The 24,402-nt window shown below is 38.1% G+C and overlaps 2 protein-coding genes across 2 annotated transcripts; both read left to right on the top strand.

The window, feature by feature from the left end:
* The first annotated feature begins 4,025 nt into the window (after nt 1-4,025).
* On the top strand, nt 4,026-15,633 carry LOC115920055. The gene is made up of 10 exons (XM_030974989.1): nt 4,026-4,232; nt 4,983-5,388; nt 6,073-6,199; nt 7,353-7,460; nt 9,197-9,239; nt 9,631-9,866; nt 11,158-11,268; nt 12,218-12,445; nt 13,251-13,385; nt 15,376-15,633. Exons 1-10 carry the CDS (start codon nt 4,130-4,132, stop codon nt 15,607-15,609), a joined length of 1,731 nt encoding a protein of 576 aa, XP_030830849.1. The 5' UTR covers nt 4,026-4,129; the 3' UTR covers nt 15,610-15,633.
* Nucleotides 15,634-16,286: 653 nt separating this feature from the next.
* LOC100890373 (glutamic acid-rich protein) lies at nt 16,287-22,481 on the top strand. The gene is made up of 4 exons (XM_030975436.1): nt 16,287-16,373; nt 17,360-17,596; nt 18,835-18,945; nt 19,466-22,481. Exons 1-4 carry the CDS (start codon nt 16,355-16,357, stop codon nt 20,200-20,202), a joined length of 1,104 nt encoding a protein of 367 aa, XP_030831296.1. The 5' UTR covers nt 16,287-16,354; the 3' UTR covers nt 20,203-22,481.
* Nucleotides 22,482-24,402: the final 1,921 nt, after the last annotated feature.

The following is a 24,402-nucleotide window of genomic DNA, read 5'->3' on the forward strand; positions in this document are numbered from 1 at the left end:
ATGTAAGTATCAATACTATATATTTACATATTTGTTGTTATTAACGTAGGCCTAAATACCATTGGGGGCACGGACCCCTCCCATCAAATCGCACCCAACAGCGAACATGAAAATATATATGAAAGAGAGAAAGGTAGCAATAGGGAGAAAATTAAGGGAACCTGAAGAACAATCTACAATAATCCATTCCACAGAAATAATTGGGTGGCCTTGATAATCCATCCACAATTGCAGTTTATAGTGTATTGACCGCTACCCCACCCCCCCCCCTTTTATGATGAAAGTAATAACTCCTCATTGGCTAAACATTTCATTATATAGGGCCTATACGAACGCCTTCTCTTTCACTTAAAGGGAGTCAACAAGAAAAAGAAAATCAGAAAAGTTTACTGGTGACAGCTAGTTAGAACGAAATCGGACAGAAATTAAGAAAGTTATGACATTTTGAAAGTTGTAATCAATATATACGTATGGCACTTCAAATTGGCCGAATCGGTAATGTCACTGCATGTGATATATAGAGCCGGGCAACGTGTATTGTTCCAATTAACAGTTAGAGCCCCACGCGAGAGGATACTTGGGGGGGGGGGGGCAGAAATTAATAATGGCCTATCTTTGTACAGGACAAAATAAAGAGTTGTCTGTGGCTATACAGTGCGTCCCAGAAAAAACGAAACCGAGAAGTATTGATGTTTTATCATAACTTAATCACAACTATAATTAATGAATGAAACATTATTTGGAAAGCTTAGAGTCTCCTCTTTCATGTGATGCTACTCAAGTGATGCATATTTCACGCATGAGTGATTAAAAGCAATTTGAAGGAAGGAAACCAAAAAGTGATTTGGCGGGCGGTATCTGAATTTCGAAGAAAAATTCACATTTCTAGAAAGTTCATTTTTTGCCCTTTCATATGACACCTCAATCAGGAAAAATGAGCCAGGAATAACAAAGTTCTGTTTGTTTAAAGTAATGCTTGCATTCTCATAATTTTATCAAACAAATACGTTTTCACCGGCTGCCTGCCTTTGCAACAAATAGAATTGACAACAGACTTAAAGGTACTATGTCCCATTTGCAGGCCAAAAAAATGAAAAAGTTAAATTCCAACTGCATTTGAAAGATAATACTAATTTAGAACTTCCCTAAAAAAGGTGGGGCTTGAAAATGTCTTCAAGTGGGAAAATAATGACTATTAGTTGTCAAATCGACTTTAGGGCTATAGAGCCCAAAAGTAATAGTCTTGATTTTCAGACAATTGTACCGAATGGTCATACGTTTTATGCTGCGCAAAGATTCAATCAGTTTAATCTTGGCCATCACAAGAAGTGGGTTATTGATGTAGACAAATGCTCTTGTACCCTTTACAACTCTTTTCATGTATGTTATTACCAAGGAAGAAAAAAAAGCCAGTCAGTCACTCAAGCGTCTGACAGTGAAGTCTAGCAAGTAAACGGGTTTCCTTGCATAATTTGAATATGAGGACACTGCTAACGTTTAAATTTCACAGATAGGACATACATGACATATTCATAATTCCTGCAAAGTTCTACAGCATTTGAGGTTGGCTGCAAAAGGGACATAGTACCTTTAACTCCGTTTCGTAAACAATCAGCCATGCATGAAGTCTTTCGTCTCCCCACGTTCCCCCCAAAATGTCCGAGATTGGTTAAACTTTTTAGACCCCTCCCCAGGACGTCGATCAATTACAAGTATGTGCCCCCCCCCAAAAAAAAAAAAACAACATCAAACTCTGGCTACGGCCCTGATAGTCTCCAAATACTTGCACATAATTATGTCACAATTTTTGTTTTTTTCTACATGTCTTCTCCGCTTGTGTTATTTTTATGTTATATATTGAGACATGTATTATATTTCAACTTCATATATTTGTTTTTCTTTGAATATTCTTGATTGAACTTGAACTTGATGATCCCCTTTTTCCTTTCCCTGGGCCTTTCTTCTTAATTTCTGTTATATTCCAGTTCAGTGACTCATTATGCGTCTTATTTTTTCGTACGCAAGCGAGCCCAGATTCACCTACCTCGGAAACAGGTTTTTTTTTTTTTTTTTTTTTTTTTTTGGGGGGGGGGGGGGGGTAAAAAAAAAAATTCTTACATGCAGGCCCCGCTGAACGTTTCTCTAGTAGGTGGAAGTGGGGTGGGGGTGGGGGTGGTATTTACGATCAGGTAGAGCGTAGCGTAAATTGGCGTGGGGTCTAGGGGCAAAGCCCCGCGGGGGATCAAGGGGTGGAGCCCCCAGAAGTTCAGGGGGTATAGGAACTTACTAACGGTCAGGTGAGCATATGTTGATACCTTATTTGTGACACTGGCAGGTCACAAATTGGCGTGGAGTCCAGGGGGCAGAGCCCCCGAAAGCTTAGGGGTTTTGGGCAATAAATTACGGTCAGATGAGCATATTATTTTAACTTATTTGTGACAATGGCAGGATACAAAATGGTGTGGGGTCCAGGGGGCAGAGCCCCCAGAAGCTCAGGGGTGTTATACACTAAATTACCGTCAGATGAGCATATTTTGATACCTTATTTGTGACACTGGCAGGTCACGAATTGGTGTGGGGTTCCAGGGGGCGGAGCCTCCGGAAGCTCAGGGGTTTTTGGCAATAATACGGTCAGATGAGCATCCAGGTGCCCGCCTCAGGGCCTTAGGTGAAATCCAGGGGGCAGAGCCCCCGGAAGCTCAGGGGTTTTATGCAATTATTCTCGGTCAGATGAGCAAATTTCGACACCTCATTATTATGTGAGAAAGGCAAGTTACTATTCTATTTTTCTTTCTTTATGAATTTGCCATTTTCCAACAAACGCATAAAAAAGTATAATTTTCTAAAGATTGAGGAAAATTTTTGGAAAATTATGTGATATAAGCAAATTTTTTAAATCACCGGTGTCGAATTAAAAATAAACCACGTTTGAATTATATTTGGGGGCATATGTCTCCCCCAAGCCCCCTCCCTCATCAGTACGCCAGTGCCCCCGATCTACACCAACTACCTTTCCTCTTTCTCCTTTTTTCTTTCCTTTTCTCTCCTCTTTTCCTTTCCCTTTTTTCCTTCTCTCTGTTTTAAGTTTGAAGGGGGGGGGGGGGGGGAGGCAAGGGGCTTTTGGCCCCCCCTCCGATCCACACGTTTTTGGCGGGATTAATCGCAACTGTTCCCCCTTCATTTCACCCTTTTCTTTTCTTCTTCCTGTTTTTGTTCCTTTTAGCTCTCCTCTTTCCCTTTCCCTCCCCCATTTCGGGGGCGGGGCGGGAGGGGGGGGGGGGGAGGAAAGGGCAACTTGCTGGCGTGAAAATTACAACTGACATCCCTCTTCTTTTCTTTTCTTCTTCCTATTTTTTCCTTCCCTTTATCTCCTCTTTTCCTTTTTTTTCCCCCTTTCCTACCTTCTCTTTTATTTCTTGACGGGGGGGGGGGGGGGGTAGGTAACAGCTTGGGGGCAAGGCCCTTTCGGCCCCCCCCCTGAGCTCCTTCGTTTCCCCCTTTTCTTCCTCTTCTTTCTTATCCCTTTTATCTCCTCTTTTCCTTTCCCTTCTCTCTTTCTCTCTCCCTTTTTTTGCGGGGGGGGGGCAGGGCCCGCTGGCCCCCCTGGATCCGCGCCTGTTTGTATGTGCTGATTAAAGTTGAATATTCGACGAAGTTTGCTCCTCTCTTCGAACAGGGCCACGATAGCTGAGCCCCATGCCTCAAAACTGTTTAAAGATAAAGGCATTTTCCTGTTTCAATCTGGCCGGGCGGCGTCGTCCGGGGGCGTTTTATTTTTTCGTACCATAGCGAGCCCAGATTGTTGCTTTCTTGTTGTTTAATTGGATCATGAGTTCATAATGGAATCTGGGCTCGCTCGCCTGGATACGAAAAAATAAAACACCGGGCGCGCGGGCGGGCGGGCGGGCGGCAGGGCGGGCGGACGGGCGGGCAGGCGGGCGGCTAGCGACCCGCGTCTGCTTAAAATTTATTTCAATTTCGTTGGATGTCCTCAAGGATACCATGAAATTTATATGTAGCTCGAATTCGAGGGTCGAAGCGAAGAACGAGAGGACAAAGTGAAATTTTGTTATAAATATTCTCGAGGTTATTCTTATTCAGAAATGTAAGATAGACCTACTCAGCAATCATGACATCGAAAAGATCAAAAACTAGCTCGGAAACAATCAGAGACAGACCGAACTTCTGTTTTACGTGTGGTTTTGTTCCCAGGAATATTGATGAAAAAAAAGGTATGAAACTGTTTTGTTCTAATTTAATGGGGACAAATATCAGACTGGGCGAAGTTCTAAAGAGGTCAGGAACCAAAACGGGCAATGAACGAACTTGGTACATGAAGAGATGCTGCTCGAAGTGTACGTTGATACAGAACCGTAAGTTTACTTCAATAAAATATTCTATCTCTACCCTTCTATTTGTAAAACCAATTTCTTTTCTGTTTTTCTTATGTTATGATTGTTATTCTTTTTTTCTCCATCATTCATCTTCATTTCTATCTTTGTATTTTCTATTATTTACCACTTTCTCTTGGTCTTGCTGTCTTTCTATTCAATCCTTATGTTACTGTTTGTTAGTCTTTGCTTTTCCTTCTTTCACTTTATGAAGTTAAGTAAGTTATTATTTGTTTATTATTCTAATATTATTTTGTTTTTTTAAATTTTATCTTTCGTCATGTTATTCTTTGTTTTCCATCTTTTCCATTCTCTTCTAAGTTCTATCTAGATCTAGATCTAGATCTAGAGTCTATTCTTTATCATTTTCTCTTTATCACTTTCTCTTTCTGTCTTTCCTTATGTTATTCTTTTTTTTTCTTCTGTCATCCTTACGTTATTCTTTGTCTCCATCTTTTACCACCTTCTTTTTTGTTATTCTTTAAAAAAAAAAATTCTATCATTTTCTTCCTACCATTCCATTGAGCAGTTCTCTAGCTTTTCTAGACTTAGCCATGTCTTTAACTTTCTACGTCTTCTCCATCTCTACAGAATGGGACAGAGCAAGGAGAACTATAGAGAGTCTGAATGTACAATGGACAGAAAGAACATCTCATTATCTGCCCACAGTCAGTCAGCCCGCAGAGAAACATCTCGAGTTAAAAAGTGGCCTCCTGAAGTTCATCAAGGCTTCAAAATACACAAACGCCTTCAAGCTTCTGTTGGGCAAGAAAGCGGTGAGGGAAGTGTGGACCAAAGAAATCGCAAAGACTATCCGAAGAGAAGTCAAAATGATGCGGAAGGAACGCCTCTATCCGCCTTGCGCCATTGGGAAGCAGCTTGATGAAAAGCAATGGAAGCCCATCTTCCGTCACATAAAAAAAATAGCCCCAGTCTTCTTTGCTGTGGTTGTCGCTTCCATGACAAAAAATGAGAGGCAGGCAGACAGGATGTTAAGGTATATCTAATTTTCTACTCCAGGGTTGAATTGTGATGTAAATTTAATTGATTCTTGTAAGACCATTAAAAAAAATATACATGTTTAGCATCCCCGCCCGCTTCCTTTTTAGGGGCCGCCTTTTTTTTTTTTTTTAAAGTTTTACATTTTTATTTTGGTTAAATTTTTTTTTTTTTTTAAAGAAAAAAAAAGAAGGAAAAACACTGCTAAAATAGATCTATTTCTGATTTTTAAAAAAAATAAAAAAAAAATGTTGGCGGCGATCTTGATAAATAGCCCTGGCTGTCGAGGAAAATGTACCAAGCGGCCATTTTGAAAGAAAAAAAAGGGCCTCCTCCTTCCTATTTTTCGAAAAAAACAGGACGCTAAAGATGTTTTTTTTTTATATTTGGCCTAATTGTACTTGCTGTGCAGAATAAGGGCTAATCAAGTTAATGAAATTAATCTTCAACTTTCAGTATTACATGTAGTTGTATCGGTGACAAAGGTGTGTTTGATATATGATTTGAAAAAATTGACCAAACAATCAAATTCCTGAGTGTTTAGAATTAAAGGTAGAATCAAGCGTACAATGTCCAAGCCATATCAATGATTTATTCCAATTTTTTAAAGTTGACCTCAACATGTTAACAATAATTGCTTGTTGCTATTTAAAGTGGTTATCTCTTTGGTTACTTTGTATAGAAAGGGCAAGGAACATTTTAACTCTCGGATAGGAATGATGATCAACCTCCCTCTGGGCAACAAAGGGCATATGAGATATCAAGGTGCAATAGCTGTCAATCTGTGGCATCTTGGTGCTAATGAAGGGGTAAGTACAACAGAACCTGTGTTTAAAGACCGTTTAAGAGGGGGAAACAAGGACAAAAGCAGTCTTTATGGGCTGGTAGTCTTTATATACTGGTTCTTTAATGAGAAGAACTGGGGCCGTTCCTAGAAACCGTCATAAGTCTAACTTCTTGACTATCCCATTGAAACATGTGTTGTAGAATTAACACGCGTTTCAGTGGGATGGTCAAGAAGTTAGACTTATGACGGTTTCTAGGAACGGGCCCCAGGTCTTTGAAAAAAAGAAGTTTAGTCTTCATAGACAGATGGTCTTCATATACAGTACATGTCGGTAGTGTTTATAAAACAATGTGGATCTATGCCATTTATTCTGACATTTTTGTCAATAATAATTAAACTGGATGAAACTGAGGTGTTCAATGCACTACACTGTAGGTGCCAGCTTTGTCATTCACACTAATAGGTGATCTAAACTGCCAAAAATGTGTTCTATCATTTAAAAAAATTATATTTTTTGACATAATAGTATGTCAAAAATATAATTGTGCTTCAAAATGATCATGAAGTGCCTGTAGTGTTATAAAAACCGTTAAGAAAAAGAAAAATAAAATTTAGATTTTAATAATAAATATCTTGATTATCAGATAGGCGATCAGCTTGTAAAAGTCATGGAATTCCTGACTGACCCAAAGGTTTGCAATTATGATTGCAGCATGAGCTAAATCCAGGATTTTGTTTTAGAATCTGAGGCAATGTTACCGAGTCACTTTAAGTAAGTCACTATGCTTTTTAATAAAAAATGATTAAAATATGTTTTTTTACGTGTAGGATTTATTGTCTTCGTAACTTTCAGGGTTAAATTAAGTGTACCAGTCACCTGAAAAAATACACCCTGCTATGACCCCTCAGCACGGCATGCCTCAGGGTCATATCAGGATGTAACGTCCCCTTGAGCCTATAGAAACAACTAGCCAGGTATGCCTCTCATAGCAGTCAATATATCTTTACTGTTCACTAACCTTGTATTTAAATTGCAATATCTCTTTGTAGCTTATTTCAAATACAGTATAGCGACATGGTACTACTACCCCTCACATGAAGAGCAAAACATGTTTGGGTTTTGGTGATTGGTACATTTTAAGGTTTATATAAGTCTGTATTTTTCTGTTACACAGATTCTGAAGTTTCTGCATCGTCTGGGATTAAGCAAACTAAAGAGGGAGACTCTCCAATTAATCCAAAAGAAGAAGAATCTTGTGACGGAATGGTGTGAAAAAATTGAGGTAACTTCTTATACTGTAGCAATAACTGCATGCAGACCTTGTGACCCGATTATGACTGGACTTTAGAAGAAGTTACAACTTCTAGACGAACCGGTAAAATGTCCATGTAAAATTTCTCAGCCGGCTTCCTTTTTGTTTGGGGGTGGGGGGGGGGGGGGGGGGGGGCAAGGGCAATGCCTGCTTTTTACGCCTTCGCAACAAAGTAGCCGGAGGCATGTTTTCAGGTTGTCTTGTCTGTCTGTACATCCTGTTCTCGTGATCACGTTCTCCAGAACTGATTGATAGATTTCTGTTAAACTTAGGTCATGTATGTATCTTGCAGAACCAATGAACTGATTAGATTTTGGTGTCATGACGTCAAAGGTCATTAGGCACATTATGTATTAAAAAATAGCTTATGATCGCATTATCATTAGAACTAATGGACAGATTACTCTCAAACTCAAGGCATCTATGTATCTTGCAGAGCAGTTATTTTTTAAATGTTGAAAATGGTTGGTCATCTTATGAATAAGTCGGGCAACCATATTGATAAAAAAGTGGGCCTTTTTCTGCGTAAAACAGAATGATAAACAGAACTTTAAAAAGTTGTTTTTATGCCTCCGTTACGAAGTAGCCGGAGGAATTATGTTTTCGGGTTGTACGTACGTCCGTACGTCCGTATGTCCGTACGTCCTGTTCTCGTGATCGCGTTATCTCAAAAACCGACTGATGGATTCCTACCAAACTCATGTCATGTATGTAACTTGCAGAGCCAATGAATTGATTAGATTTCGGGGGCACGAGGTGAGGGTCAAAGGTCACAGGGGTCATTATGTATGCAAAAATAGCTTGTGATCGCGTTATCTCAAGAACCGACTGATGGATTCCTACCAAACTTTGGTCATGTATGTAACTTGCAGAGCCAATGAATTGATTAGATTTTGGGGTCACGAGTTCAAAGGTCACAGGGGTCATTATGTATGCAAAAATAGCTTGTGATCGTGTTATCTCAAGAACCAACTGATGGATTCCTACCAAACTTAGGTAATATATGTAACTTGCAGAGCCAATGAATTGATTAGATTTTGGAGTCATGAGGTCATAGGTCAAAGGTCACAGGGCTTATTATGTATGCAAAAATAGCTTGTGATCACATCATTAGAACAGATAGACAGATTACCATGAAACTCAGGACATGTACGTATCATGCTGAGGCAATGAACTGATTAGATTTAGGGGTCATGAGGTTAAGGTCAAAGGTCATGTGGCTCATTATGTATGCAAAAATAGCTTGTGATTGCATTATCATTAGAACCGATGGATGGAATACCATCAAAGTCAAGACATGTATGTATCTTGCATTTGGGGTCGTGAGGTCAAAGATCAAAGGTTCATACATGTATATGAGAAATAGCTTGTAATCACAATAACCTGTTAATGGATTACAATCAAACTTGAATTTGAAAATTTTCTTCCGCTTTTTGGTTTGTAAAATTGCTCTATGACGGAGGCATCACTTTCCATCTAGTTCCTCCTTAAATTGTAAACTCTATCTGACTGAGGTCCCTTATGGTTATATGAACATGTAACTAGTTACAGTCAGTCCAATATAAGATGAAAATCTTTCGCACTGGAAAGTCAGGTAAATGTTTGTTCTATGGGGATTTGAGATAGACCTGAATGGTTTGTGTAGTGGAGGTGGCATAAGGCATAATATTACCATATTTCACCTTTTGTCTTATCTCTCCTTACAGAAAGAAAAGAACTGGTCTAAAGGTGATACAAGGGACAATCTGCGTAAGTATTGACTTTACCAAATGGATGAACAGCTAGTTATACCTTTTTTTCAAAGCACAAACAAAGTCATAAATTCATCTGCTTATTGTTCCTTCTTAGGCATTCCCACACCCCCGGGGTGTTCCCCAAGGATCTATTCTAGGACCTCTGCTCTTTTTGATGTCCATGGGTTTGCTCAGTTACATGTAGGTCATCCACGTTCATGATGACGTCATGCAGATGATGTATGCTGACGATACGCACCTTTACATAGTGATAAAGAAAAATGATGCTTCCAGTGGCATTTCTAAACTCAACAATTTTTTTTTCTTCTCCGGAACTTACCCTCCTCTCTAACAGTAATAATTATGTTGACGGCACATCGCCTCTCTCATTTGATCTCCTTTTGAAGACCCTGGCTTTTCGCTCATGGTCAGGAAGCGCTATGACAAGTACGAAAGCAATGCCAGAAGCACCCAGCCGAAACCGGGCAGGCAGTCAAGACTGGTCAGCAATGGAGTCGCCGTCAAGAACAGGATCTCCTTTCGCGACCTCCAAGAAGAGGCTCCTAAGAAAGCCTGTGAGCTCCCTCTCACCGTCTACCTCCCCAATCAAGGTGATTATGAGGAGCTACGGATGAGGATGCAGGTAAGTGTCAGAAACACTTATTTTGATGCTGTTCATGGAAGCCGCTTTAGTATGATTATATCACAAGTATGCAATGAAATGACAAATATAATGGAAAAAGCACGAGAAAAGAGGAACTAACTTGAAGCGGAGCTTCTGCTTGTCGAAGTGTTAGTTCCTCAGATGCTGTTTTACAATAAAACATTAAAAAAAAAAAATGGGGGGGGGGGGGAAATGAAAAAAGAGGAAAAAATGGATTTGGGATCTAGAACTAGTGAAATTTCATCACATCAGTTGTATATAAAAAAATTGTATCATAATGAGATATCATTGAGTACTGGCATGCAGCTACATGCTATACATGTATGTAAACATTAAAAAGTACATTTTATTTCTTGGCTTTTTTATTTCGTACCTTACCAGTGACCAGCTATTGATCAGGGCACCTTCTAATATTATCCCGGTTTCTAAATTCAATTCAATTTGATCCGATCCGATCCGATCACTAGAATCCCTAGAAACATTTAAAAAGAATCTAAAGTCATATATATTTGCATGTTATTTTAGTTAATTATATGTTGAATGTACATCTATGCATTTTTTCTTCTTTTCTTTTCTCCCCCCCCCTTCTCATTTTTTCTATGTATCTCATTCTAATTCTATCCCTCTGCACCTCAGAATAGTTTATTAGATCGACTGCGCATAATAACTGCTGTATTATTACGTTCCTATACTTCACTGTAAACTCTCCTTTCCATAAGGGAGCATTAATTCATGCCAGTCACCTGTTTAAAGGCATGTACGTGCATATAGTGATGCTCACTTCCTTTGGGGTATACCAGTTAAAACCTGGGTGAAGGGAAGCAATGTGAATAAAACGCTTGCCTCAAGGACACCTGTGCTGTGCCTTTGCGTTCTCGGTCGAGTGTGTAAACCTGTCGACTATACATGTAACACCTCTACCAGTTTTCATCTTATTGATGTCTACCATAGCTCTTCAATATTCTTATTTTTATTTTTTTGTGATGGTGGATATATTACCTGACTGCTAAGAAAGCATAAATGCTTGTAAGTAAGCAACCAGACGGCCGACGACTTTGGGTCCTCTCCGAGGTACCTGGTAATGAGGATTAATGCCTTACCAAAGCGCACTAGCGCATCGTCTTGGTTTCGAACACGGGTCACCGAATTATGAGACCACTGCTATCGCGCCTCGATGTTGGAAAGGATTTTCTCAGGCACTTTTTCCCCCTTGAGCTCTGTTGAAGCTTTCTCTATGTAACAGCACCTGTTTGTATTTTCACTGATGCAGGTGATGGTGGAAAGGATTCTTCAAGCTAATCTCTCCTTGTTTGCTAATCAGCCTGTGACTGGACACATACCTCACGAGTACTCCTCGCAATGCGCCGAACAAAGTGAATATGTAAGTGCTTCACATATTAGCAAGTCCAAGGAGTTTGGTCATTTGCTGTACTGCACATTGACAAGAATAAGGTCAAGTAACCATAAGTTCACATGGGGAGTGTCATTTCCCTTGTTATTCATTCTGATTTACGCTGTAGCAGGGCTGCCATCATGTTACGATCATGGGGTAATCTAAAATCTAAAGGCAGGAGGCATTATGTTTTTGGGGTGTCCGTCCGTCCGTACGTCCCGTTCTCGTGATCACGTTATCTCAAGAACCTATTGATGGATTCCCGCCATACCTATGTCATGTATGTATCCTGCAGAGCCAGTGAACTGAATAGATTTTAGGGTCTTGACATCAAAGGTCATTGGGCTCATTATGTATGCGCAAATAGCTTGTGATTGCATTATCATTAGAACAGATTACCATCAAAATCGCGACATGTTTGTATCTTGCAGAGCCAATGACCTGAATAGATCTAAGGGTCATACATGTATGAAAAATAGCATCTTCGAACCTGTTAATGGATTACAGTCGAACTTAAAATTTAAAAATTGCTTCTGTTTTGGTTTGTTAAATCGCTCTATGGGGGCTGGAGGCATCGATCATTTTGGACTGCTTGCAGTGGAAGATCCATTTTGTTGGTCCATACATTTATTCATTGATATGGCCCTCATCCATCTAAGAAGTTACAATACAAGCCAAAACAAAATAAACAGAAAAACCTTCATGGTATTTCTTTTTTCAGCATTCATTGTAATAATGTCTGTGGTGCAATGCATAAAACTTCTCAAGTAATGAACATAAGCAGATGCAATGGTAACACTGCCATAGTGCCATCATCATTGTCATCATCATCATTAATTTAATTTAATTAAGGAACTGTACATTAATCTTGATCTAAGGAGACACGAACGAACGAACAATCATCAATATCATCTAAATTTATTTTTTTTCTTCGCAGGTTGATCTTGGCATCATTGAGGGTAACCATATTACATCCGACCAAACCTCAGACCTGTTTCAGCAACTGGAGGATCATGCCCCTAAGGGCTATCCTATCGTACTGTACGGACATGAAGAGATGGTAAAGCACGCCAGTACAGCCCAGGTTTCCTCAACGAAAGGCACCGCCAGGCAGGCATTCATACCGGTACCGCAAGATAGCAACTTGAGATCCCTCTTCATGAGGGTAAGACAACCAGGATTAAATGAATTATTGATGATGATGATGATGGATTATGATAATGATGATGATGATGATGATGATGATGATCGTATTGATAATGATGGATTGTTATGATGATGGAGATGATGATGAATGATGATAATGGTGATACAGATGATGAGGATGGTGATTATAAAGATGCTGAGGGGGATGATGATGAAGAAGATGAGGGGGATGATGATTGTGATGGTGATGGTGATCATGATAATTGAGATAATGAATTCAAACCAATACAACATGTTAAAGTTGGTGGGTCTGCAGTTTCCATGTGCAGAAGGTCATAATTTGCTGACACCAGACTTGATGGAAATACCATTAATGAGTGTACAAGTCTGCACATGGCAAACTCATAGTCCACACTACAAATACCCCTTCTTCTCTCGGAGAGTCTTCGGGTGGAGCAAATAGCAGATAAGCACTTTACCATGTGGGGATAAAGACAGAACATAAAGTTTGTTGGTCGTGAAACTGAAGGCTAATCCAGGTGATTGGCACATTCCCCATGAGACTCAACTTTTATGTGTCTTTAAGTCGAGTTTCTTTGTTACTAGAGTAAGGCAACCTACAATTATGAAAAATGAGATTTGACATTCTATTGTATATAGCTGACATGGGGAAGGGGGGGGGGGGGGGGTGTGGGTGGTAGAGGTTTAATATAACAATAAGAGAGGTTAATTTAAAGACCCAAACCCAACCCATTCCCCAGTTCCACCACATGCAGGTACATAGGTATGCAAATTTTAAGTTTCAAACTTTCCATGAATTGCAGGACATCATGGCAGACCTGTACGCTCCAACGAGCCCGACGGAGAGAGCCACCCTACGGAATCTGATACATATGTTTGGTTATGATGGCATCAAGGACAAGTACTCTCCTCCCCATAGTCTTGATGACTTCTTACTGGTATGAATCAAGAGTATTGAAAGAAAAGAGCCTTAAAGATAAAGACCAGTTCTGGTCATGCGATTGCATTGTAAAAGAAACGTTGTGGAATCGATCAGAAAAGATTGATCATCTAGCATATAAGTATTGGTGTGTACTGCAAGGTTCTGGAATCATCAAAATGATAAGAAATTTGGCCCAGTCTTCGTAAAGTTACAAGCACTGTACACAGAAAGAGAAAGATGTATATGGGACTACGCACACATGCGCGACACATGTGTATTATCTATTTGGTCCCAAGAGATAAACTAATTTACCAAATATATCAATTAGTAGGCGGTTTCCCTGCATAATTGTTATCATGTATTATTCAAAACATATTCTTTCACATGATTGGTAATAAGAGCTTCCATTTCAATTTTTGAGAGGGGGGCGTTTCCATAACTGGTCTTTAAAAAGGGCTGAAAGTAGCCTAAGGTTAATGGTAAATGATTTTTATGCCTCTGCAACGAAGAAGCTGGAGGGAGGCATTATGTTTTTTGGTTTGTCCTTCAGTACGTCCCGTTCTGATTGATGGGATTCCCGCCAAACTTGGGTCATGTATGTATCTTGCTAAGCCAATGAACTGAGTAGATTTTGGGGTTACAAGGTCATAGCTCATAAGGCTCATTGTGAATGCGAAAACAGCGGATTACCATCAAACTCATAACAAGTATGTATCTTGCAGAAACACATTATTATATTGATTACAAAGAAAAACACATGAACTATACTTATATCACAAAATTAGTAATACTTTTTTATGCCTCCGTTACGAAGTAGCCGGAGGCATTATGTTTTCGGGTTGTCCGTCCGTCCGTCCGTCCGTACGTCCGTACGTCCGTACGTCCGTCCGTCCGTCCGTACGTCCCGTTCTCGTGATCGCGTTATCTGAAGAACCGATTGATGGATTCCTGCCAAACTTTGGTCATGTATGTTACTTGCAGAGCCGATGAACTGATTAGATTTTGGGGTCACGAGGTCAAAGGTCAAAGGTCACAGGGCTCATTATGTATGCAAAAACAGCTCGTGATCGCGTTATCTGAAGAACCGATTGATGGATTCCTGCCAAACTTTGGTCTTGTATGTATCTTGCAGAGCCGATGAACTGATTAGATTTTGGGGTCACAAGGTCAAAGGTCACAGGTCACAGGGCTCATTAGGTATGCAAAAAGAGCTCGTGATCGCATTATCTCAAGAACCGATCGATGGATTCCTGCCAAACTTTGGTCATGTATGTATCTTGCAGAGCCGATGAACTGAATAGATTTTGGGGTCACGAGGTCAAAGGTCAAAGGTCACAGGGCTCATTATGTATGCAAAAATAGCTTGTGATCGCATTCTCATTAGAACAGATTGATGGATTCCTGCCAAATTTCGATCATGTATGTATCTTGCAGAGCCAATGAACTGAGTAGATTCATGGGTCATGAGGTCAAAGGTCATGGGCTCATTATGTATCCAAAAATAACTTGTGAACGCATTCTCATTAGAACTGACAGATGGATTACTATTTAACTCAGGACATCTTGCAGAGCCAATGAACTGAGTAGATTTTAGGGTCATCAGGTCAAAGATCAAAGGGTCATATATGTATATGAGAAATTGCTTGTAATCACGATATTCTGAGAACCTCTTAATGGATTACAATTGAACTTGAATTTGAAAAATTTCTTCTGTTTTGGTATGTAAAATTGCTCTATGACGGAGGCATCATTTTCGACTGCGCGCAGTCGAAGTTCCATCTAGTTTCTAAAAACATAATCAACATTTTTTTCCAGAGGCGATACTTTTCAACATTTGCCCTCCATAATATTTCCTATAAAAAAATGTTGAATATGTTTGTTTTCTTTTTGAGTATATAAAACATAAGAAGCTAAATTAATTAATAGATTTTTAAAAACTACATATTTTGAATTTAGATAATCACATTGCTTGCATACCATTATATCACTGCTCCTTTTTCTTCCAGTTTGTGTGCTGTGCTATGGTTGTTGGTTTCGCCCTTGAGATGCTGGTTAGCAATGAAGATGAAATGAGTGACGGGGAGCCAGAGACTCTCTTGACCAGGGTGTCAGCCGAGGTCGTAAGGAGGGTGTGGCATCAGATGCCCATGAACCAAGTAGCTGACATCGCCAACGCCGAGGTCGGAAGTAACGAGGGATCCGATTACAAATTCTGCTTTTGCAAAGAAGGTACCGTATGAACTATCTCTCAAAAATAAAGATCCAGTCAGTCTCTGTTTATCACTTTTATCAGAAATTGAAAAAAAAAATCTAAATTATGTGCTGTATTTTTTGGTATTTACATAAACCGTACATGTATTTACACAATTTGAGGTAAACTTTAACTAGATTGTTGAAAAGTAATGTTCTGCAATTTGCAGGAGGCTTTTATTGCTATGATCAGGGTTATGTCATTTTCATTTTGTTTCATCAAATACATGTATTAGAAATAACGTCAGATACAGAGTATAATTATTTGAAGATATTTTTTGTATGTCCTTTTAATGAAAAAGAACCATGAGGGAAGCTCGATTAGCACATATCTGTGAAAAACTGTAGTTTATTATAGGACAAAACCTTATATCATGTATAATCTTTTGTCTCAGCTCCAAATAAGTCCAGGCTAAAGGACATTTATCATCAAAGATAAACTTTTCCCATCATCTCCCTTCATTGGCAGTAAAGGAAGGCGAACGCATGCTGGAGTGCAGCAACATCAACTGCCCGAATGGGAACTGGTTCCATGAGCTGTGTGTCTCCAATCCACAGGTGAGCGATGACTGGTACTGTAGCCCCACATGTCAATCGTTGCGCGGTGGACAGTACTGCGTGTGTAGGATGAAGACAGAGGAGGAGCTGGTCTGGACCTGTGCCAACAAGAGGTGCAAACGCGGGAGAAAGTTCCACCATGGTTGCGTGAGATCTACTTTGCCAGCTCCCGAACAAATGGACATCCCTAACCGAGGTGAGGGGAGATGTCAAGGAAGGGAGCAGGGTTCAAACTAATCACATTAATACACATTTATTTAAAATTGCTTTCGCTGATTAATTAACTCTGTTCACTTTGATGTATATGTATTGTAATTTGTTGGTTTATTTGCACTTTTTTGTTTTGTTTAAAATGTAATTGTTTATCAGTCTATTTTTGTTTGTTATAGCGCTTAGAGACTTCGGTGGTAAGCGCTTTATAAAATATAACTAACGTTTTTATTATTATTTATTATTATTATCATGAGCGGCAGTTCATTTACTTGAACCGTGGTCTAGTGGATAGGTCCCCAGATTGTGGATCACAGGGTATGGGGTTCAGTCATGTCACTAGTATCTATATCACAAGACAGTAGTATATATATTTGCCACTCTCAACCCCGGAGAAGTGATTGCTTGTAGAAACCATATTAAAGAAAAAAACACTTGATGTGACCATGGCGTAATAGGTTTCTGTCTTTACTTCCATCAGTCAATGGTCATATCAAAGAAATTCATCATGTTTGGACGAACCGAATGGATAAAAGACTTCTATAGTTTGGGATGCATCTCATGAAATTGCTTCTAAACACTTTCACAGATTCGTGACAAAGAAATTTCCATTTGATATGTAAATAATTTACCTTATGAAGAACAATTTAATGTTTTATGGTCAATTGTGAAGATTTGTCTAACCTGCTTTAGAGACCCCCTGTCTACAAAGACCACATTTTTTGTTTCCCTTGAAAATGGTTTCTCATTGAAACATGTACTAAAGGAACCTGTCTACAACGACCACTTTTTATGTTTCCCTTGGGCAGTCGCTACAGACGGGTTTGACTGTATATATCTATAAATATAATCAAAATAAAATGAAAAACAGATACACTAAACTGGTTAACATACGTTAACAGTTATTTGGTGGAAAACAGAGGCTTACTAGTCAAAAAGTAATCATAAACATTGTCTCTTATCATCCTTCAGGTCAGAAAAAATGGTATTGCTCTGCACAATGTCGGAAGGGTAAGAATGTTGATGAGGACAGGGAGCTGAGGTACCTGGAGGCGGTCACCTGGCGATGTCTCTTCAATGAATGCATGAGGGATGCAGAGAGAGAAGGCGATGGAGAAGCTCTGATGGGGTACTGGAGAATCTACATGCCGGAGCTCTATAAGAGAGGCCATGCAATGTTCTTCCTTGTTGCGCAGCGACTTCTTGCGGGTAAAGCGATACTAGCGTTTGAGTGTTTTTGTACCTAAAGGCTGCATAAACTATTCAGAAAATTATTTTTGTTTGCTTGCAGTAATGATGAAAATAAAATAAATTTAACAGATTCATGATTAAAGGGATCGTTTAACAATGTTAAATCTGAGATGCACGGCCCTACATGTTATCAGTGTCTGTGATATGGTGTTATATTGAAGCCCTAAACAAATTTATGATTCAAAATGGTCAAGAAGTGCCTCAAAAAAGTAAAAACCTTTGAGTGACCGGTTTTACCATACCCGTTTTCCCCAATTGACTGTAGTGTTATGAAAACTGTTTTGCAAACACAAAATTTGATTTTGATTTTTAATCATAAATATCATGATAATCAGACAGGCGCTCGGCTTGTAAAATTTGTGGGGTTTCTGATTGACCTAAAGGTTTATAATTATCACTGCAGCATTAGCTTAATCAAGAATTTTTTTAAAGGATCTAAGACAAAGTTACCGGATCCCTTTAAGTTGAATTGCATGAAACACAAGAACCAGGTTCAAATTTTTAAGCTTCATCCTGGACTAAAACGCATTCCAGGTGCTGATTGCTCCTTCAGAACTGTCTACAAAGAGTCTGTAAAGATTTCCAACCGACCTCTAACAAATTATCCGGATAAAACCCTTCAGGCATTTTAAAAGATTCAATTTCATATTTATTTAATTTATTTAATTTCTAACAGAAAGGTAAACAAAGATATTACATTTTTTTCATACATAATTCATTTTTTCAGGAAACTATACAAATAAGCTTTGCACATAATACAATTATTACAAGAAATTCTTAATTTCTGAGGAAATGGGGAGATCCACTAAAAAGCAGTGCTTGAGGTTTGTGGATCCCCCAGTGGATCCCCCAGACATTGAAATGGTACATGTATTCTCTAAAATCCTCTTGGTGGCAGAGAGCTGAATGAGATTGATAAGACATCAACAGCTCCTGCATATGACTCCAGGCTGTTAAAAAGCATACAGTCTTCAAAAAGATGGACAAAAAAAAGTACCGGTACAACAAAATTGACATTACATGAGTTTGTCACATAAGTGAGGTGAAGTGATACTGGAGGAATCCTGATGATAATGACAAGATTGATTCTCTGGAGGATCAATAGAATATATTCTTTACTTTATTATTATCCTTAACATGTATTTTTCAACCAGTTGCCTATTGTTATTTTTGTTATCATTGTAATTTATCTACAGGTATATCTGGTTGTTATGAACCTCGCGTCAGGCAGGAAGTGATTCACAATAGGACCATGAACTTTGATGGCGGGGCAGGGAAGAACTTTTCTATGGACCTCCAGATCACGGGTAAAAAACACAAAACAACAACAGCAACAAAACATGTCAAGTAATGTGTGGGTGGGGTAGAAAAGAATTTAGTCTTAAATTTGTGAGTTATTCCTAACAAAACATGAATTCCTCTTAATGGTAAATGTCACTTTTTTTTAGACTGGAGAAATATCTACTTTGGTCTTTAACAAAATTACAGAAAATATATTCTTTTACATGGTACGAGTTTGGGGGCAATGAACTCCAAAGCCATTCTATCTATCTATTTCCAAGGACATATCATATTATACCAGAAAGGGTCTAAAATCACAGATTATGATGAATGTGTCCTTTGTGAACCTGGCCAAACCATGGGTGAGATGAACAGCAATCCACAATGAATGCTCAGTTACATTTCAAAATAGAAAGAGATCATCTCAAAATGCAAATTATGCAACACTGCTTGCAATATGTATCTCAACATTTTAACAATTTGTACATAACTTGAGAACGATACATAATGAGTCTAGCTTTTCATTTCTTGTTCTTGTTGGAGCAGGATCTAGTAAGCGAAGCAAGGAGGCAGCCGCGTTATTCAAGAAAAAACCCAAAGGAGATGAAGAAGATGATGAGGAGGACACTGTGAAAGCAGCAGGAGATCCCCTCACCAAGAAACGGAAGCTCGACAAAGATCATGGAACCGGTAATGATGGCGACACCAGTCTTCCCGTACCCAACCGATACGCGCTCTTCAAAGGGGATGTGGCAGAGTTCCAGAAGAAGTTCAGTGACGATGAACTGTTCAAGGAAACTCGAGGACGTTGCATCCCTTCCCTGATGAGCAAGTCGTTTGATCAAGACTTTACAAAACATGAGATGGTGGGTATGAAGAAACACCTGTTGACATTGATTAAGGAGTATGATGAGGGGCCCGCATCAGGGAAACGTTCAATCAAAAAAGTTAAGCCCAGGAAGGAGGATTTTGAGTCCAGAGATTATGAGGCTCTTTCCAGTGATGATGTAAAGGAGGAAAACCAAAGTGAAGATGAAGAAGAAAAAAGTGATGGTGAAAACAGTGAAGGTGAAAACAGTGAAGAGGAAGATGAAGACGGAGAAGATAAGTCCAGTAATGATGAGGATGAGGATGAAAATGAGGATGATGATGATGATGATGATGGTGATGATGATGATGATGGTGATGATGATGATGGTGATGATGATGATAATGATGATGACGATGAACAAGAAGAAGATGACGATGAACAAGAAGAAGACATGTCTAGTGATGACTCATAGTGGTACTAGCAAGATAAAGATAAAGAAGATAGATTTAGCCATGACGAGGATGACATTTTACCAATAATAAAGATGATTATGATAAGGGGCATGATGATGGGAAGGAGAATGCTTCTACTGCTTTTTGGTGAATGATGGTTGTGAGAATGAGGATGATTATGAGGAGGAGGAGGAGTAAGATGGTGAGTGATAATCTGTAGTGATGATGGGATGATGCAGTAGGATAAATAGTGGGAGGATGAATATAATAATTTTAGTGATGGTGAGGAAAGTGAAGAATAATCCAGAATATTCAGATTTTTTTTTTTGTTGTTGTTGGTGCTAAAGCCAAATTAAGCTCGTTTTATCATGTGCCGCGATTTGAGAGTTTACGTATTGCGTGCGTTAAATGGCTGCATGATAGAGCAGCGGATTTTTAATCACTTTTTGGTACAGATTTACCACGTATTGCCACTAACACTTCCGCTGCAAGTGCAATTTCTTATTTTTGATTGCATACTGCGCTAAAAATTCCTAATTCTTATTTTCAAATGTTGGCAGGTATATGTGTTTAGTGATAACTTGTGAAGATAGAAAGATGAAGATAAACTACATAAATGGAAAAGTGGTGATGATGATAAGGAAGAGGAGGAAGATAAAGTCATGTAATGCTGACCACTAAGGGGTGTTTCTTATATCGGGTAAAGTTTGTCTGACCTAGCTGCATTCCCTTCATATTCACAACTTTTGCTTGGATTGAAACTAATACTAAAATAATACACTGATCTAACAGAGCTTTGAGTTGATTTGTCATGATTTATTGATTCAAAACGTCTTTACAGTCGTAACAAATAAATTAGGATTTTTTTCTTACAAGGACTTAGATCAAAAAGATACACTGTAGTATGTACGTACATATCTTGCAAATAAATACAATGACGATAAACTTTCAACATACCTCTGTAATTTCGAATTGATTAAGATTATGGTAGAAAATTAAAATACAATATGAACATCTTTGGATGAATTATTAATGGCTACGGGTATTCTGTGAAAACTGTAAATGTGATTCAAGGTATAATTTTTAAGTATTCGTTATTATTTTTAGTGATTCAAAAGGTTAAAAAGGTAAAGGAAAATTTGATATCCAAGCATTAAAACAAAGTTTACTGGTAAATCCTTTTTTCATGAAGAAAAGAAGAGGTGTTTAACCACTCTATCCTATCTTTTGTTTAAGCTCGTCATTTATTTCATATAACCTGGAATTGGTTCGAGATTAATTCTGTCAATAAATTAGAGTATTCTTCTATTTCAGTCTTGTAAGACTTTGGTCAGCAGTCGAAATGTGTAATGTAGCTGCAAATTAAACGAAACAACTTTTCCATTTAAAAACACTATTCATATGTTGATAACCTTAACAATACTACAAGTAATCAAATACATACTGCAGTGTGAAAGGGGAAAAACCATAGAATTTGTCCTTTGATGTAAATTTAAAGCAAACCTCTGCATTGAGCATAATTCGTCGCTGTTTTCACGAAGTGACGGTAGCGAAAAAAAATTGCATTCACTTTGCGTTACAATTTTCCTCACTACCGTCACTTCGTGAAAACAAGGACAAATTATGCTATACATTTTAGATTCATATATCTTGTTTTAATGATATACATGTATGTATATCCATAGTGTTTTATACAGTCCATAATTTTTTTGGTATCAGTTGTAATCACTAGAATTGGATTTGAAGGGAAGTATCCAATCCTTGGAATATTCTGTAGTTGAATTTTCCTCGGTTTGGTTTATGTTTTGTCTTTAGAAAGTTTCTAATAACCTTCAAAAGAAGGTGTACTTATCAGTGATCAAAATGTGAAATTTTAACAGAATATGTAAATTTCTGCATAAAATAGACACTTTTACACATTCCATCAAGATGAGTTATCAACAAATACACCAATATTGTTACTTTTCCATTTCTTGTGAAAATTATGTTAAGAGCTAACTTGAGGCAAGAGCTCCAATTTTTTGCAAATTTTTGTCCAGTAGGGGACCAGGGGGGTGGGGGTGGGTGGTAGCACAGGGGGCCTGACTACCCCCCTTCCTTGCGGCAAAACCAAATCTGTAATACCTCTTTGCCCAAATTTTCCTTATATATGTAAACATATATATTTATATTATACCTAGTCATACAAACTTGTTGATCTATAATGGGTGGATTTGACTCATTTATGTTTTTTGAAATATTTGTGTAAATATTTGTATATTTGTATAATAAAACTTTGGTATAAGTTCATGAACCTAAAGTGGTATTTGGGAAGCTGTTATTGTTTGTACAGTAGTGTGTCTTCTACAGATTCTTTTTTTTTGTGTGTGTGAAACTTGGTTGTGATTGAATTGAATCAATCGCAAGTCCTCTAATCAATCGCAAGTTTGCAGTCCCCTATGCCGTATGTACATAGTTGCGATTGATATCACTCACAAGAAAGATGCATATTAATCACAACTTTTTATAAGACTGAGCCCTGATGAATATTTATTGTGGGAGCCATCAAGTCTTTCAGTTATCTCTTGCGGTTTATTTCAAACTTTACTTGACCTTTCTGAAGCTATTCATCATGCATTGGTGGAATACCCTATTAAATTAATTTAAAGTACTTGCACCATAATATTGATCACATATAGCACATTGCCTGGTTTCTTTCAAGTTCTGGCAGCTAGTGAAATGATCACACAAAACAGGCTTTATCCTCTGTGAATGTCGTAGATTGTAATGTAATGTTTTGTAGAATGTGCTTTCACCACTACTCTTGCAATAAATTTTCAATCTCAGCACTTGCACTGGGATCATCTTCTGCCAACTTGCATTTCTAGAAAGTTTGGGGCTATTGACAAGGATGAATTGTGTGGGATTGTTTTGAAATGTGTAGGTGCAATTAATAATCATCATAATCATCACAGCCATCACAACTAATTATATTGTTACATTATCTGCATTATTTTCATCACCGCCAGCATCATTATCACTATCATAGTATATTTTGTAAAGCGCTTAGAGACATTTGTATTAAGCGCTATATAAAAATTAAATATTATTATTATTATTATTATCATCTTTATCATCATTTTCATCATCACCACCATCATCATCATCACCATCATAATCATCACTAGCAACACCAGTAGCATTAAAGATAAACTTTAGTACTGGTAATGCGATTGCATTGTGAAAGAAAACGTGTGAAAGGATCAGAAACAGTTGATCATGTAGCATATAAGTATTGGTGTGCACTGCAAGGTTCTGGAGTCATCAAAATCATAATAAATTTGACCGAGTCTTGGTAAAGTAACAAGCACTCACATAGAAAGCTATATATGGGACAACACACATCGTGTCGGGGCTAGTACTACCTTGATTTCCTTGTCTTTCTATGCTTATTACTCAGCCAGTATACATTTTCTTCCAAAATTGTTTGGCACATGTCATTTATTTGTAATCTTGAACATTCAGTGTAAGTTTCGTTTGATTCTGTGAGAATTTTTTTTTTTTTTTTTTACCAGTACTGGAGTTTATCTTTAATGTCATACTCTTCCTCTCATTTTCCAGATACCATTTGTCAGTCAAAAAAATGAGATATTGTCTGAAAATTCAGCAATAACTGTAATTTAATTTCTGAGTATAGTGATTTAAAAACACAGTAACCCGGAATGAAAGGCACATACCATTGCATCCAGTGAATCAGTAAACTGTTCACCTTAAAATGTCTAATTGTAAGATAATTATATACATGTATTCGTTATTCAGAAACAACAGACATAAAGAATATACATAACTATCAATATCGGTAACTTGAAAAAAGCTTGAGATTTGTAATTTGATATTTTTTCAGAAATCTATTTGTTTCATTTAATCTGCTAGATCGCTACGCTCAGGTGCATAATCATATGTCAGCTTATAGTTTATACTACCCCGTCATCTCTATGAAATTTCATTTTGAATCTCGATTCTGAGTAAAAACCTATTACAAACCACTGCAGTATCTATGGTATTATTTAGATCACCAATAATATAAACGAAATTAGCATAAATTAAATCCTTGTATCGAGAGATCACACCGTACATGCTTTTAATGTCCTTTTGAAACACTTCTTCAGTTTTGTTATACCTTAAGATGTTTTCGTGGTATTGATGAGATGGTTACTGTAAATTGTGCAATTGTTTCCATC

Source organism: Strongylocentrotus purpuratus, unplaced genomic scaffold (genome assembly GCF_000002235.5).
Source record: "Strongylocentrotus purpuratus isolate Spur 01 unplaced genomic scaffold, Spur_5.0 spur5_contig_867, whole genome shotgun sequence".
Taxonomy (NCBI): domain Eukaryota; kingdom Metazoa; phylum Echinodermata; class Echinoidea; order Camarodonta; family Strongylocentrotidae; genus Strongylocentrotus; species Strongylocentrotus purpuratus.